This window comes from Xiphophorus hellerii, chromosome 5 (genome assembly GCF_003331165.1).
Source record: "Xiphophorus hellerii strain 12219 chromosome 5, Xiphophorus_hellerii-4.1, whole genome shotgun sequence".
NCBI classification, from domain to species: domain Eukaryota; kingdom Metazoa; phylum Chordata; class Actinopteri; order Cyprinodontiformes; family Poeciliidae; genus Xiphophorus; species Xiphophorus hellerii.
The window spans coordinates 32,704,391-32,720,206 of record NC_045676.1 but is presented as its reverse complement, the minus strand read 5'-3'; the positions used below and the strand labels follow the sequence as shown (position 1 = coordinate 32,720,206).

The window sequence follows — 15,816 nt, the reverse complement described above, 5'->3', positions numbered from 1 at the left end:
AGGAATACCTTACAAAAGGTATTTTGTAACAAAATTCTGTACTCTTTTTTTACTCTGAGGTATAAAACGAGTACAATTTTAAAAATTCCCTTTCTATTTAGCTTACTATATTTATATTTCTAGTCATTTTGAATTTTGGATACAGAAATTTTGAATACAGATAGACAAAAAATCTAGTATTTCAGTTTAAAAGGAATATTAAATAATGTATTATTATTATTATTATTATTAGTAGTAGTAGTAGTAGTAGTAGTATTAGTATTATTATTACATGTCTATATCATATATGTAATAAATGCACTGACGCCATTGTCACAAAACCTGAATTTATCTGAAGGTTTTTTAATAACCTTTTTCAGTTTACTGTTTGCTGTCCTGTGGCTCCTTGACACCAGGCGTCGCTGTAGGGCGCTGACATGTGAGAGGAAGCTGTTCTGAGAGCTTGCTTGGTCCCCGGAAACAGTATTGGGAGCATAACGGGCTTGTTTTTACGTTTGCCTCTAATTTAGCTGCTTTCCAGCTCCGCTTATTGACCTAACACCGCAGTATTGCTGTCGACTGATTAAAATCTGCAGCGCAGGTACAGCTACGAACTCCAACTAATGGCAGCCGCTCGGAGCTGAAGCGATGCAAGTGTGTGTGTGGAGGTCTGAACACGTCGTGAGTTGTGGCACCCCTTTAGCCCCTCTTTGTGGTGGTGTGAGTTTTCCTGTGCTCCGTCTCGTCGACGTTTTGTCCTGCTCATTTTTTCATTATATATTTGCACCTTTGTTATGTGCTGTCGGTCCTGTAGGAGATAGAAGACAGCCTTTATAAAGGGGAAAAGGGATGTAGGAGGGTAGATTGGGTGTCCTTGCCTCATTCATTTTACAACTGTTTAAAACATGGAAGTGATCTACTCGCAAGAATTATAGGATATGACTTAAACCTGGAGGAACCATCGTTTTGTGCTCCATCTGAATCACGTTTAAAGAAATGTGGCTTTTAAAGATGGCAATAGATGAAGTTAGTTTTAAAATGAATGCCATTATTGACGTTAGTCAAAACAATACGTGACAACTGTTAATCGCTAATCAATTGTCATAAATTCTAATCGAAGCGAATCTTGTCTTTTTTTAGAGAAATAAATACATTTTGATAGGTCCTTGTTTAATCCAAATGTTAGCTCTGGTCTCCATGGCAGCCTGTCCTTCATGTTTTAATTGTATTTACTTTACCTGATTCAAATGACCTCATAATCTCTTCGGCATGCGATGTTGTTTTTTATTTCAAAAGGGACAATGTACATAACATAATATGCCACAGTTAGCCAAAAAGACTAGTTTTCATCTGTACTCCCTCAAGCTACAATCAATATAAATATTACAATGCAATACAGACAACAAGTTTCTTCCAAAACAGGAGAATAATAATGATAAATTAAAAGCATTATCTAAAAGACTATATCAAGTTACATAATTAAAAAGCCATAAAGCACAAAAGTTCAACAATACATTAAAACAAATAAAATAAAAATGAGTCACATGATCAGTGCCTGCACATTTGTTTACCCAAGAGCCATTCTTTAGTAGCAAATGATTTTAAAGACTGTTTGGTATTTAATTCCAGTCGTGAAAAGCTCTCACTCAAAATGAGTTCTGACCAAATGTACTCTAAGAGGTACAGCAAAGCTCTGATGGTCCTCACAGACGACGATGTGGCAAGCTCTTCAAATGAAGGAGGTGCAAGACCATACACAAAAAAAGACCAAACGGAGATGTGCAAATATGATCATATTTTCCCAACTCAACAAATTATGTTTCGTTAAAATATTGCAATGATGGTATCCTACAGGCTTTTTAATCTAAGATTTTAAATGTCTGTTTATAAAGTACCTCAATAGGCTGTAGTAAATGGGTCACCCTGCTCCTAGCTTGAATCAGTGCATTCATGAATATTTTTGTAACCAAGTTAGTTAAACAGTATCTTGCACATGTACCTAAAATATGCTAAATTAAACATAACTGTTTTTGTTATTTTCTTAACATAAGATTTGAATTTTAAATTAGTATCAAAGACAATCCCAAAATATTTAAATTGTTTGACCAATGTGATCTTCTCTCTGCATGTCTGGGTCAGGTGTAATTTGTGGTCTTCAGTAAAATACATGCCAACTGTTTTAGAAACATTTAATTGAAGACGGGCATGCTGAAGCATAGCATCAGTAAGTCTCCAAGCAATTTGTTTTTATTCTTACTATGTACATAGATGACAGTAACATTGGCATACAATTGGATATCTACACTGTCACAAGCTGATGGGAGTTCATTAAAGATTAAGCTGCATAACAGTGGTCCAAGTATTGACCTATGTGGGCCCCTATTAAGTGAGTATGCAGTTATAAGTATCTAGCTAGGTATTTACTTAAATGTATTATGTTCAGTCTGACAGATAAGAACTAATCAATTTAATTGTGGTCGGTGAAAAGCTAAATTTTGATAATGCAGAAATAAGGATTTATGATTTACTGTGTCAAATGCTTTTCTTAAATCTAAAAACAAAGCCCCAACAATACTACCCGTATTTGAAGATGTTCTAATTTTCTCTATGTAGCCGTTATGAATGTTTGGGATGAAAGCCAAAATACATCATATGTAAGGAAAATGGGCTATTATTAAGATATCCATTTTGTAGCTACTTTTGAAATTGTGGGTAGGACCGATATGGGTCTGTAATTTTGAATATCTATAGTCTTACCAGATTTAAAGATGGGTGTAATAATTGCCGATTTTCATGCAATGGGAAAGGTACCACTCAAAATTGAAGAATTTATCAACTTAAAAAGTAATGGGTACTTATTATTGCTCAAAGCTCAGAGCTTTGGGCATCTGAGAGGACATATCATATATACATCTTTAACTGAAGCAAATCTATTACCGGTACTTTTAGCACTCTAGATTTCTGTTAGGGGAAAAAAATGGGTAGATCATTTTTAATAGGTATAGGATCAAACAGAACAAGAGTGAAACTATGAGCAATTAACAATACTAAATGCAGAAAATAACTGTTCAAGGCCTCTACCATTTCACCAGGGTCCTATAGCAGTTTTCCTACCACTTTAAGTTTTAACCGTTTGAGAATTTAAAATGTGTGCCTGTTGGTTTCTTGTGTTGCTCCCACAAAATTTTAGAAACACGTCTGACCTTTCTAATAATATAAATAAAAACAGTTAGCTTTTGCCTTTTGAAGTGCTTTCACTTCTTTGTTTCTTAAAGTAAGAAATATTTTTTGTCATGAATTAATTTTGATTTCAGGGCCTTTTTAAGGGCCGCATCTATTGATTTCATTAAGGTCAAAATACCTGTATTTATCCATGGCGCTCTACTTCTGTTTCTATGTCTATTCCTTACATTTGTTAGACACAGACTTTTTTAATATATATATATAGGTAAACTTTTTTTCATGCACATGGTGCTGCATGGTAGAGTAATGTTTAGCACTGTTGCCTTGCAATAAAAAAGGTCCTGGCTTCAAATCTCAAAACTCTCCGTCTCTACTGCTCCATAGAGAGCAGTGTTTGGTTCTCTCCCAAATACAGACATAAGTCGTGCGTTAGGCGTATTAGAATTTCAGAATTCACTATTGTTTGTTGGTGTATGTGCACATGTGTACATTCTTATTTGTCCTGTATGTTTCTTTGATGGACTGATGTGGTTTACCCTTCCCCTTGAGTTTAAGTGTATGTAATTTTGTTGAGTTTTAGGATATTAAAGTTAGTTCAAAATTGAATCTGATCTTTTTAATGTTAGAAAAACACACAACCTAACTACATTATGTTTGTTTATTTTACAGTTCAGAAGACTGGTCTAAGAACTGTGAAACAGCAGAAGTTTGAAGACAGACTAAGGAAGGTGCCGTCTTCGTTCATCAAAGTTTAGATAGGAGCTTCAATCAGCTCCTTCATGCAAAACCCATAATGTGTGACATTACTGCAGAGTTAGCTTTGGCGGATGTGAAGGAAGAAGTTTCTTCAGAGCCACGCCCAGAACCTTTGTTCTTAATCCTGCCCCCACCGCCACCTTTCTCTCTGGTCCCAGGAGAACTCACCATGCCCTGGCCAAAATGGCTTAAAGCTTTTGAACACTACACTCAAGCATTCAGTGAAAAAGCATTTGGTGAAAAAGATATGGAGGACTCCAGTAAGCTGGTGCTTTTACGAAGTTTCCTGGGCCAAGAGGGACAGAACGTCTATTCAACTCTGATCAGGAATCAGGCTACGTATGCGATTGCTATTTCAGAACTCACTGCTCATTTTGGCTCTGATTATTCCACTCAGGCGCACCGCCTTAAGTTCCACCAAAGGGTTCAGATGCCTGGAGAGACTGTAGATGAGTTTGTTACAGCCCTAAAAAATCTTCTGAGGCTTTGTCAGTATGGAAGGTACAAGAACAAACTTCTACTAGATCAGCTGATTGAGAAAACAAACAATCTGCAGCTCAGAGAGAAGCTTCTGATGAGGAAAGACCGTCTAACCTTGGCCAAGGCTCTGACTATTGCTAAAGAGGTAGAACCTTCTTCAAGTGGTTCTCAGCAGTTGGATTTTGATGAAGTGAGTGTGGATATTGGAGAGGATTTAGAGACTCCTGTTCAAATTAAGCGCAAAAGAGGAAGACCTCGGATCGGGGAAGAAAAGGTTAAATTTAAAGCACCTGTGGCGGCACCTCAACAAAAGCTCAAAAGAGGAAGGCCTCGACTTGGGGAGAAAAAGGTTACATTAGAACATCTTGTGACTGAGCATCAACAAAAGCGCAAACGAGGAAGACCCCGGCTTGGTGAGAGAAAGGTTATATCAGAACTACTTGTGACTGAAGCCCAAAGAAAATCTGACAAAATCAAAAATCAGAACTCTCACAGCAATGATATATGTTATAGTGGTAGTGAAGGTAGATCCCAGGCTTGTGATGAACTAGATAATGCTATCACCTCATCACCTCAGATGATGGAAGATGAAAAAAGCAACCAGTCAAGTTGCTGTGCCGAAGACAATGATGACAGTAAAGATGAAGACTTCTTCCCTCCTTCAACTAAGGGAAAAGACCTTTGCTGTTCCATCTGCATCAACAAGTATTTCAAAACAGTGGACAAGCTCAACAGACACATGAGGACACACACGGGTGAGAAACCATTCAAATGTCTTCTCTGCGATCTCACATTCAGTCAGTCTTACCACATGACCAGACACATGAGGAACCAACATGCTGCGGGCCCATATATTTGCCCCACTTGTGGGATAAGCCTGGAAAGCCTGGCAGAGTTATTTAAACACAAGAAGACGCACAAGCCACAAATCCTTTACTGCCCTGACTGTAACGAAATCTTCTTAAACAATGAAGATCTTCGTAATCATGTGAAGTCACACAAGAAAGACCTGTCTTCCCAAACAGAGGGAGAATGCAGTCAACAACAACCTCAATGCATTGAAGTGAAAACTGAAACTGAATTATCCGATATTTCTGCAGAAGCTTGTGAAGCTGCTGAGAGCCATTGCCTGACTAAGGGTGTCAACTCAGATACTAACTCTGAAAAAGTTGTACTAAAGAAAACTAGAGACAATTCTTGTCCCATTTGTGTTGGGAGGCGCTTCAAAGGCCCAAACAAACTTGCTAGACACATGAGGACCCACACAAAGGAAAAACCTTTCAGTTGCCCCGTCTGCAACAAGACGTTCAGCCAGTCCTATCACATGACACGTCATGTGAGAATTCAGCATGGTCTAGGGCAGTACATCTGCCCTCACTGCGGGAAGAGTTTCACCACCTGGCTAGAACTAAAAATACACAAAAGGACTCATGCTCACATTGATCTTTTTTGCCTTGCATGTAATAAGCAGTTCAAAGAGAAGGGTGCACTAGAAAAGCATCTTAAACTACACAAAGCGGTTGAGCCCAGCCCTCGAAGCCTCATCTGTGGTGATTGCGGCAAAGAATTTGGCCGCTCGTATCATTTGAAGAGGCACATCATGTCTCATCGTAAAGCTGCAAAGTCTGACTTTTACACATGCCCTGACTGCAAGCAAATCTTTTATTTCCCTGAAGACCTCAACAAACACCTGGAAGATCATGTGAAGGAAAACAGTGGGACGTGTCCCAAATGCAACGAGAGGTTCGGGAGTGCGGAGGAACTCGAGACCCACATGCAGGTTCATCGGAAGTCTTTTCCTTGTGGTACCTGTGGGAAGAAGTTTAAAGTGGAGTATGCACTGAAGAAACACGAGGAGAGTCACCAGCATGATCAGTATTACTGTTCATTGTGTCAGAAACACTTCATGAAGCTTTCTCATTATAAGAGACACGTACAGGTCCACGACAGACGAGAATCCAGATGTCCGCACTGCAACGACGTCTTTCTAAAGCTTACAGCTTTCAAATATCACCTTCGGACGCACACTCTGGAAAGGCCGTACCAGTGCAGTTGCTGCATTGAGACCTTCGAGCAGGAGGAGGAGTTGGAGCAGCACTGCCTCAAACACAGGAAGTTTAAGAAAGAGAGGCCTTATTCATGCACACGCTGTGACCTTGCTTACTCAACTTTGGTGGAACTGACTGAGCACATGATCTCTCACGAGGGAGAGCAGCCACAGACCTGTCCCTTTTGTGGCAAAACCTTCCTGAACAAGAACAAGCTGGAGCGGCACATAAGTATCCATACCGGTGAGAGGCCCCACCTGTGCTCCATCTGCGGCAACGGCTTCCCTTCGGCCGCCAGTCTCAAGCTGCACGTCTTCATTCACACCGGGGAGAAACCCTTCAAGTGCCTGCAGTGCAGCAAGAGTTTCAGCTCCTCCAGCGGCTTGCGTCTCCACAGCAGGCAGCACATGGATGAGCGGCCCAGCTATGAGTGTCCGGAGTGTGGCAGGACGTACGGCCGCCTGACAGAGCTGAAGATGCACCAGCGCTACCACACCGGGGATAAACCGTACGCATGCACCTGCTGTAGCAAACGCTTTATTAGCAAAGACAAGCTGAACGTTCATATGAGAACGCACACGGGAGAGAGACCCTTTTCCTGCCCTCACTGTGGGCAAACTTTTACACAAACTGGGGACAGAAACAGACACATCAGTAAATATCACCCTATGATCTAATTAATCTGCAGGATGTTTCCTGTGAAAATTACATTAGTAGTTTTGCATGCTTGTAGGTATACTTTTAGGACTGTAGTTGGATTCACTGTCATATTATTTGAGAACGTTCAAGAATCCAAATTGTATTGGAAGCATGTCTTCAATAAACGTAGTGTGTGTCCACAGGTAATCCTAAACACAAGAACTGACTGATGTAGAGCTTGATAATTGAAAGGTGCTCTGCTTTTCTGAAGCAATAAACTAGTCACTGACTAACTAGTTTATCTCAACTTATTTTATAAACATTTTATAATGAAACAGTTGTTCAAGAAAATGTTTTTTCAAACATTTAAGATGCAAAAATCCTAACAGATAACTGTTTCTAAATATTAAAATATTGAAGAATAATGATCCTCTTGTGCTAATTAAAGCCTAAGGACAAATTGTTCAGTACAAGATTTCAAACCTATTGTGATGGAGGGCTATAGGTAAATTAGATTCCATAGATGTAATGAGAAAATGTTTTATTTCAGGCATTAGAATCTTTATACTTAACTTGGACTTGGAAAACATGACTTATAAACATATCTGATGGAGCTACAACTACACCCAGAACATATATATATAAATATATATCATACAAAAGTTATTTGTTTAGTAAGCATGTCATCTAGTGACTGTAATAAAACACTACATTGAACAATCTGGAAGGAACTTAAGGAACTGGAGAAACTGGGCAGATGATCAAATGGAGGGAAATTGCATTTATTTTTCTTGTTGATTTTGTTTCCAACATTTTATGTTAATTTTGCTTCCTTTAACATTTTAAATTTGCTTGTGGGGTTGCTATTTCAGCAAGTATTTTATTACTGTTTTAAGATGTCATAAAAATAAAACTCTTAATTCACACAAACATCATCTTGTGTTGAGGTCATGTTTTGTAAAAGATAAGTATTTTTGGCTTGATGACACTGGATCATTTTTTAGTAATATTATTTTGAACTATCACTACTTGATTGAAATTTGTGGATGCTTTCAGTAATGAAAAACATGTTTTAACCAAAATCCACCATACACACACCTACAGTTTATTATAGAGATCTCTTTTTATACACCAACTTTCTACTGTGCCTTTTATGCCATTTATAGATCTAACATGGGTGCCCAAAGTCGGTCCTCAAGGGCCGGCATCCTGCGTGTTTTAGTTCTCTCCATGGTTTCACACACCTGGATCTAATGATGGCTCATTAGAAGGCCTAAGAAGAACATTGACATGCTGAAAAGATTATTACCACCAGGGAGAGAACTAAAACATGTAGGATGCTGGCCCTCGAGGACCAACTTTGGGCACCCCTGAAAGATGCAGTAAAACATATTATCATGACCTTCTAAGTTCCAAAACCAAAATATTGTCCTAGATAAGCCATGGATGGCAACAGGTGGTTTGGTTCTCGAACACATGTCCAACTTGTTCTTCCAAAAGAATAGAACTATATATTTTTATGTAGTTAAGAGATAACTAAAAATATAATTAAACTTTAATGAAAACAAAAGTTGGCTTAATCTGATGTTTCAATTTCAAAAAGAGGTAAAAAAAAAAAAATATCAATCTCCTGTCCCGACTCCCGTTTCCTGCCCCGGTGTGTTCTTAATCTCTTAAAATAATGGAAGGGTCTCAATGGTACCAAAGTAATCTAAATTAAATTAAATTATTTAATTTCCCCGTAGGATTAATAAATGATTTTTTAATTTGAATTGGATTAAACAATAGCAAAAATAAAAATTACTTTAAAATGTTTATTCTAAACTGTCTAAAGTATATTTTAACTGTCCAAAGACAAACTAAATCGACAGAACTTTTAATTTACAAAGTCTTATACTATGTCACTGGCCGGCCCATGCCCTTTTTTAGAGATGTGCCGATCAATCGGCCACTGATCATAATTGGCCGATTTCCGTGAAAAAGTGTATGATCGATGATCTCCAATCACTGACTGTTGTTGCCGATCACCAAAACCGATCACCTGCATCTGACTTTGCAGCCTGCGTGTGCTGTGACCTTGCCTGGCAGGTAATAAGCACAATCGGAATCGGCTGCAAAAAACCTGATCGGAGCATCCCTACTTTTGATTTATTAATTATTGTAATTATTAGTTTAATAAATTTTGTAATGGAAAAATTGATTTTGAAATGCACTTTATTCTGCTGAAATGTATTTTATAATTGTGTGTTTTTTATTTTAGTCTATAATATACCAGTATTTGCCCATAACTTAATATTTTTCTATCTTATGACATCATTGTTATATGTTAAAATTATGCCATTGTAAGTTTTTTGACCACCACTTAAGTCACACTTTTATGAAATACTGTTTTACTCTTGCTTGAGTAATTTTTTGAATGGCATCTTTTTACTTTTAACTTATGTTGACATGTTGCTACTTTTTCTTAAGGAAAATTTGGGAACTCTACGCAGTTCTGACACCAGGTAAAAAGTCTTTATGCTTTGAAAAATAAGGATAATTATAAATAAATCAAATCCATTCAAGATGAAAAGCGAGAGTAAAAGTGTGCCGTTTGGCTTAGCGCCACCTCGTGTGAATTCAGTGAGGAGAAATGTCATTGTTGATTCTAAACAAGTAATTTTAAGATGATCAGTCATATTTTGTAGTTTTCCTAACAGTATTAACATGTTTTATGTATACTATCACACAATAAAGGGGAGCCTTCTGTACAACTGCCTTGTTTTTTTGTCATCATAATGTGAGGAAGCCATCGTCTGTGAAATCTCACTGTTTAGATCCCGATTTAATGAGAAACAGCTTAGTAAAGCCATGGCAAAATGGATTTTAAAAAATTAGACCACTGGTTCTCAAGCTTTGCTGCAAGTAGATCTGGTGATATCTGGGTGACCTTTAGTAATGCTCAAAGAAAATGTTACCAACTATTTACAATGTAAATATGAAGCATATCAACTGTAATTCAGATTCAATAGGTCAAAGAAGCCAACAGGACTTCTTGATCTTTTGTTCAAAACCGATCATGTGTTAAGTGCAGTGGAGAATTAAGATCATCCCGGAAGGTGACCTGAGAACCAGCTACATGTGCAGTACTGTATTCCATTTATCTTGAAAATTATAAGACAGATTTTGGAAAAAAAAACCCATCACATCAAACTCTACCATAAACATAAAAAAAACATAGAAACATAGACATAAACATAGAAAAAAACCCTGTAGGCTTTATAAACTATTGTACCCAGAGACCAGGATGGTTAGCTACACAAGCTGAAGGTGATGTCTTATTTCTCTTCATTTTGTGTGCTTACAGTAGTTCAAACATTCCTTTATAAATCTGAGTAATCAAATTATTAAAAAAACATAAAAACCTATGTTTTAATTTTGTAGTATTTACAAAATTAAAACATAGGTTTTTATGTTTTTACTTTATTGAATACAAACTGCCTGAAATCGGAAATACGAGATTCCTCATTTATTTCAAGTTGAATTTGCCTTTTGTATCAACCACTCCGACCCAGGCTGCACCGTGCATCAGCAGCAGTCATAAAAATAAAACTCTTAATTCACACAAACAATATCCTGTGTTGAGGTCATGTTTTGTAAACGATAAGTATTTTTGGCTTGATGATACTGGATAATTTTTTTAAGTAATATTACTAAAAAATATTAGTAATTTTCTTATTGGTTGAAATTGTCCTGAATTTCAACCAGAAAACAGAATCACAGTTTAGTAGACATGTTAACACCCAAACCGGTAGGTGGCAGCACTCAAATTAGTTCTCGGAACGTTTAGTGCTCCCGGAAAAGCAACGTTAGCTTCAAAGATCACGAACATTTTCTGCTCTTTTTGCTTATGATGCCGAGTTTCTGTCTAATATATGTATTTAAGCTGTCCCGGTAATGTGAAGGATTATTATCTAATCACTTACCGTATCTCTTAATTTAAAGTTAACGCCTTTACCACGGCTTGCGGCTAGTTTATGTTGTGTTCGTGGCTAAAGATAGTTTAGGGTTCAGCTTAGCCTTCAATTTGTTGTTGCAATTTGCAGCACGGACTGCAAATTGCTATGCTGTTAACAGGCAACTGGCATTGCTTAATTAAGGTAACTGTTGAAGCAGCAGTGAACTTTTAAACGGGAAAATCAGAAGTTTGACACTTGGAATGGCTGCTTTAGGATTTATTCCTGCCATCGACCATGATGCTTTTAGTTTCGGAACGGAACAAACGTCCACCAACAAAAGTTCCAAAATAAGCGGAGAAGAAGTCAGGAGGTTCTATGAAGACTTAATTAAAGATGACAAAACCCAGAAGGACCAGTCACTGAGAGCAACCCACGGGAACAATCGTGACAGGGGCTCTGATAGAAGAATGAGGAGGAGAATCAGGGCTGGACGAGTGCAGCAGGTTCGACCCGAGTCTGTGGTCCAAATGGAGGTAAGACGTGAAAGAGAAGACAACCAAAGAAGACAGTCTGAGAGATCAGAGAGAGCCCAGGAGCTGCAGGGGCTCAGGCTGCTGCGCTGCGCTCATCAGGGGGACATTCCAGGACTCAAGGAGCTGATCTCAAAAGGAGTGGACATTAATTTCCAGGTAGCAACACCCAGAAGCGTTGTTTCTTTTCAGCTTGATTTAATGTTATTTATCAGTTTGCGTTTTGTCCTGTAGGACTCCTATCTGTGGACAGCTGTGATGTGTGCCAGCTGGTCAGGACAGAAAGCTGCAGTGAGACTGCTGCTGATGCACGGTGCAGCCTGGGTCGGAGTGGTTGATACAAGAGGCAAGGATGCCCAAGATCTGGCATCAGAAGGTATATTCATTTGTCTGTGCTAACCAGTCAGTGTTCATAATAATTTGGTTTGTATATTTTTTCTGAATATCTTTACTCACCCCCTTTCTTCACAGCTGGCCATGATGACGTCCTGGAAGAGTTATTAAGTTTTGGAAAAAGTCCACAGAGAGAGACACATTCTCATTACAGGTTAGAACATGTAATTACGACTGAAGAAATCACACCATTGGCACAAATAAGTTACAGTCGGCGTACAAAAACTAAGATACCCATGTAAAAGGGGAAAATGCATTCATCTGAATGTGTTTTGTGAAAAGGTGACGTTGCTTATCAAAAGTAAGTTTGTTTTTTCCAATATCTAAATAAACTCTTTTACTGGATGCAGAAGTAACAGATCAAAGTATCTGTGTAAGTTAAATATGAACATAATGTGGATACAAAACAAGCATATGTGAAGCTAAAACACTTCTTTGTTTGGACTTTTTACCTAAGATATAGTGGCTCATACCACTTTCACTTTATTATAATACATCCACAGACTTCAATTCATTTTATTTGAATTTCATTTTTTACATTAACTTAAATTATGAGGTAATATTTGGATTTGCCCTCACCTACTCCTGGTGAAAAGCTAGAGATTATTTTTTAATTTAAGATATTTCTAATTGTGGCTATTTCTTTTGAATCAGTTATATACAGTACATATAAATGCAATTTAATTAGTGAATGGAGTCGAGCTGTATGAACTTAATGAAAACTAGATGCACTTCAGACAGGTCATGAAGAAAAAGTTTAAAGCAGGGCTGTCATAAAACAATATCCCAAGTATTAAACTTGTTCAAACCTTCATATTGCAATAGAACAAAGAATATGGGACAACTGCAGACCTGCAACCCACAAATGTGTGCACACTTTTTGGACTGCTGTTTGTAGAAAAAAACAACTTGACCACCATGTGTCCATGTCCTTCCCCAAAGCAGCTGGGTGCAGCTTTCTGGATGTAACATGATAAAGTTCCTGGGCAGCTTTGAAGTTTTGGAGATCAAATATTTGAAGCAATATTTAAAGCCTAAAAATGTGACTTAATTTATGCATGTCTAGTGTCAGATATCAACTATACTAAACTATATTTTAAAAAATCTTAAAACAAATGGTCCATAGTGATAACACTACATCTGTTTTTTAAGATACAGCTATTCGTAAACTGCCTGCTCTGTTGCACATTTGTCAAACTACAAGAATACAAACTAAAAAAACCATCCAAATTTCTATATTGTATGCACATTGTATTTAAAAGAAGAATTCACGAGAATTTACAACCAAATCCGTGGTGCTGTATTCACTGAGTTAAGACAGTCAGATATTTTTGGCATGTCTGCTCTGACATGTTTTCTTAATGTTCTCAGTTTGCTCCAGCCTCAGTGGTGCGATGTGTGCCGTTGTGAGTACGGAGGCAGCTACTCATCGCATCTTTCCTCTACTCTGCATCAGTTCAGTCTGCGCCGTCCTCAGCCCACGCCTTACTACTGCCTCCCCCCGTCCAGCAACAGCTACAGGATGATGGTTCGCTGCGGCTGGAAACCGGGTACGGGTCTGGGCCCAGAGGCAGACGGCGCTAAGCAGCCCGTATCCACCGTATTAAAAAGAGACCAGAAAGGTCTGGGATTTGGATCAATAAAAAGACCTAAGGTGACTCACTTCAAAGCTGGTGATGCTGATGCTGTAAAAAACCAACAGCAAATGAAAGAAAAAAAGGGACTGAGAGGACAGAAGAAGGATGAGATCAAGAGAAAAGAGGAAGAAGATAAAAACTGGGAGAGAGATTTTCGTGCTTCGTTTTATCAGTAACACCTGGCCATGCTGTCCTGCTGGTGCTCTCTCTGTGGACTTGTCTAAAACGTTTCACACTGCAGCACAGTGGTTGCTGCAGTGTGACCTTACCTCAGTTTTGGCCAACATGTTTTCTACAGTTTGTGCAATGATGCAGCAACTATCAGATGTTATTTCTTTTATTTTTTTCTGATTCATTCTTACTTTTGGGATTTGCTGTTGACTTTCTGAAACTGTTTCAAAAAACAATTAGTATTTATGTTGTAACTATATCAAAAGAAAGTAAAATGCATTTTTAATGTAAAAAGCAGTGGACATATATTTTTGATAAAAATGTTAATTTATTTTCATTGTTTTCTTGTTTCTTGAAAATCCCGTCAGTGACAACAGAAGTTTAACATCACTAACCAGGCCAGTGGCTCTCTTTAGGCCTTTTTGCAGTGCAGCACCCCGCCTGGCCCTTCTTGGTTAATTATTGCTGTTGTAACAGTGAAAAAACAATTGGCCCTTATTTAAGATCTATTTTTATGCTATGAGGCTGAAAACTGTACAAGTAACGTCCTATATAAGAAACTGTAGCCATCATGTTTTTAAAAAACATTTTATATTTTCATTTTAAATCTAAAAATAGGAATAAAAAGTGTTATTTAAAAATTGCAACAGATTTTCTGTAGTAGATATAAAAAAAAATTAAGATGCCTTTTTTTCCCAAAAGTCAGGTAAAGGTATATGCGGCTCTATATCTTCTTTTTTTTTCTTTCTTTCTTTCTGCTGGACTGAAGGAAAAATGTCTTTTTGGATTGTAAACGTTGCAAATTCCTGTTCTAGAAATTGTTCTGGGGCCCATGGTGCAGAGAATTTTGGGCTTCTTTTCCAATATGAAGAAGTGAAAAAATTGCCAAAACTACATGATCATGTCCAGCATTAGTACTGTAACCATTATGTGAAGCCAACAAGAACTGAATTAAATAAAAACATGTTATTCTAGAAATATGTTAGTTTGCTAAAGAACATATTGACTGGCCTAAAGAGAAGTTGCTAACCTTAACCCATTGTATGGACTAATGAAACCAGGATTATTTGTTTTATCTAAAGGCCAAATGATTCATCCCTAACCCGAGCAGTTACTGAGCTCTCTCTACTGCAACTCCAGCTACCTTTTCACCTAATTTAACACACCCAGACATGTGACTCGCATGTTTGTTCTCCACTGCTTTGTCAGCTTGATATTATCGCCCTTTGCCACAGAATTGTAAAACACTCATAAACCCTTACTGTTTACCTCTCCAAACTTGAATGTCATATTTACTTCATCTTGCTTTTACAATTGTTTAGAGTCAACCAAAAATTTACAATTTTATATGGAAGGACTAGCATGAATAATATTTTTTACAAACAGGGTTTTTGTTAACCATTTTAAAATGGTAAACGGAGAGATAATTGAGTATTTTTAAAGACAAACCTGCCTTATGTGTATTGTTTTTACAGATTGTTGTAAAAACTACTTCTACTTTTGTCACTTTAGTCTCAGCTTTGTGTATTTGTTGTAGGATATGTAGTAATCTTCATACATGATCTGAAGTTTTTCTTTGATTAGCAAATCCCCTCTGGTTTAGATTGATCAGGTAAGGAGTTCTCTAACCACCCATCTGTCTACGATTACCGACAGTTTATAGTCTGGGTTAAGAACAATGTTAAAGGAGTCGTTTCCACATTCTTGTCAACCATTTCCCACTTTTGGATCACCAGGGAAATGACTTTCCACTAGGAAGGCTGCAATTCATCCTCTTATTTAAAATGAGTAATTAGAATTATTTAAAGTAATGGTGGAGGAAATTCTTATTTTAGGCACTAAAAGGGTTTTAAATTTGGTTTGTAAAACAGCTTGGTTGAAGATTTCTGCAGATAAACAACCTTACGTTTAACAAACAGAATATGTACTTTCTGGAAGGCATGTCTGCAGCTTTAGTAAATGACGTTTAGGATTTTTTTTCATAATGTGTTGTCAGTATTGCTTATGAGGAGTTAAACATGGACAAAGATTTAATTTTTGTGGACCCAGTATTTTGTAGAAG

General features: G+C 37.5%; 2 protein-coding genes across 5 annotated transcripts; both read left to right on the top strand.

Moving 5' to 3' along the window:
• The first annotated feature begins 414 nt into the window (after positions 1 to 414).
• LOC116719910 (zinc finger protein 585A-like) lies at positions 415 to 9,838 on the top strand. 4 transcript variants are annotated; one of them, XM_032562729.1, is made up of 2 exons: positions 415 to 580; positions 3,832 to 9,838. In XM_032562729.1, exon 2 carries the CDS (start codon positions 3,956 to 3,958, stop codon positions 7,121 to 7,123), a length of 3,168 nt encoding a protein of 1,055 aa, XP_032418620.1. In that variant the 5' UTR covers positions 415 to 580; positions 3,832 to 3,955; the 3' UTR covers positions 7,124 to 9,838. The 4 variants fall into 4 exon arrangements, with proteins under 4 accessions (XP_032418620.1, XP_032418619.1, XP_032418617.1 ...); XM_032562728.1 differs by having other exon boundaries at positions 415 to 647; XM_032562726.1 differs by having other exon boundaries at positions 415 to 660.
• A 1,057-nt stretch (positions 9,839 to 10,895) lies between these two features.
• Positions 10,896 to 15,032, top strand: gpank1 (G patch domain and ankyrin repeats 1). The gene is made up of 4 exons (XM_032562736.1): positions 10,896 to 11,712; positions 11,788 to 11,929; positions 12,025 to 12,100; positions 13,318 to 15,032. Exons 1-4 carry the CDS (start codon positions 11,284 to 11,286, stop codon positions 13,757 to 13,759), a joined length of 1,089 nt encoding a protein of 362 aa, XP_032418627.1. The 5' UTR covers positions 10,896 to 11,283; the 3' UTR covers positions 13,760 to 15,032.
• The last annotated feature ends 784 nt before the right edge of the window (positions 15,033 to 15,816 follow it).

Excerpts from the sequence above, each read along its gene's own strand:
- LOC116719910 (XM_032562729.1), top strand. The coding sequence starts at position 3,956 with ATGTGTGACATTACTGCAGAGTTAGCTTTGGCGGATGTGAAGGAAGAA.
- gpank1 (XM_032562736.1), top strand. The coding sequence starts at position 11,284 with ATGGCTGCTTTAGGATTTATTCCTGCCATCGACCATGATGCTTTTAGT. Across the intron at positions 11,713-11,787 it reads GAGTGGACATTAATTTCCAG|GACTCCTATCTGTGGACAGC; the intron begins GTAGCAACACCC and ends TTTGTCCTGTAG. Across the intron at positions 12,101-13,317 it reads GAGACACATTCTCATTACAG|TTTGCTCCAGCCTCAGTGGT; the intron begins GTTAGAACATGT and ends TAATGTTCTCAG.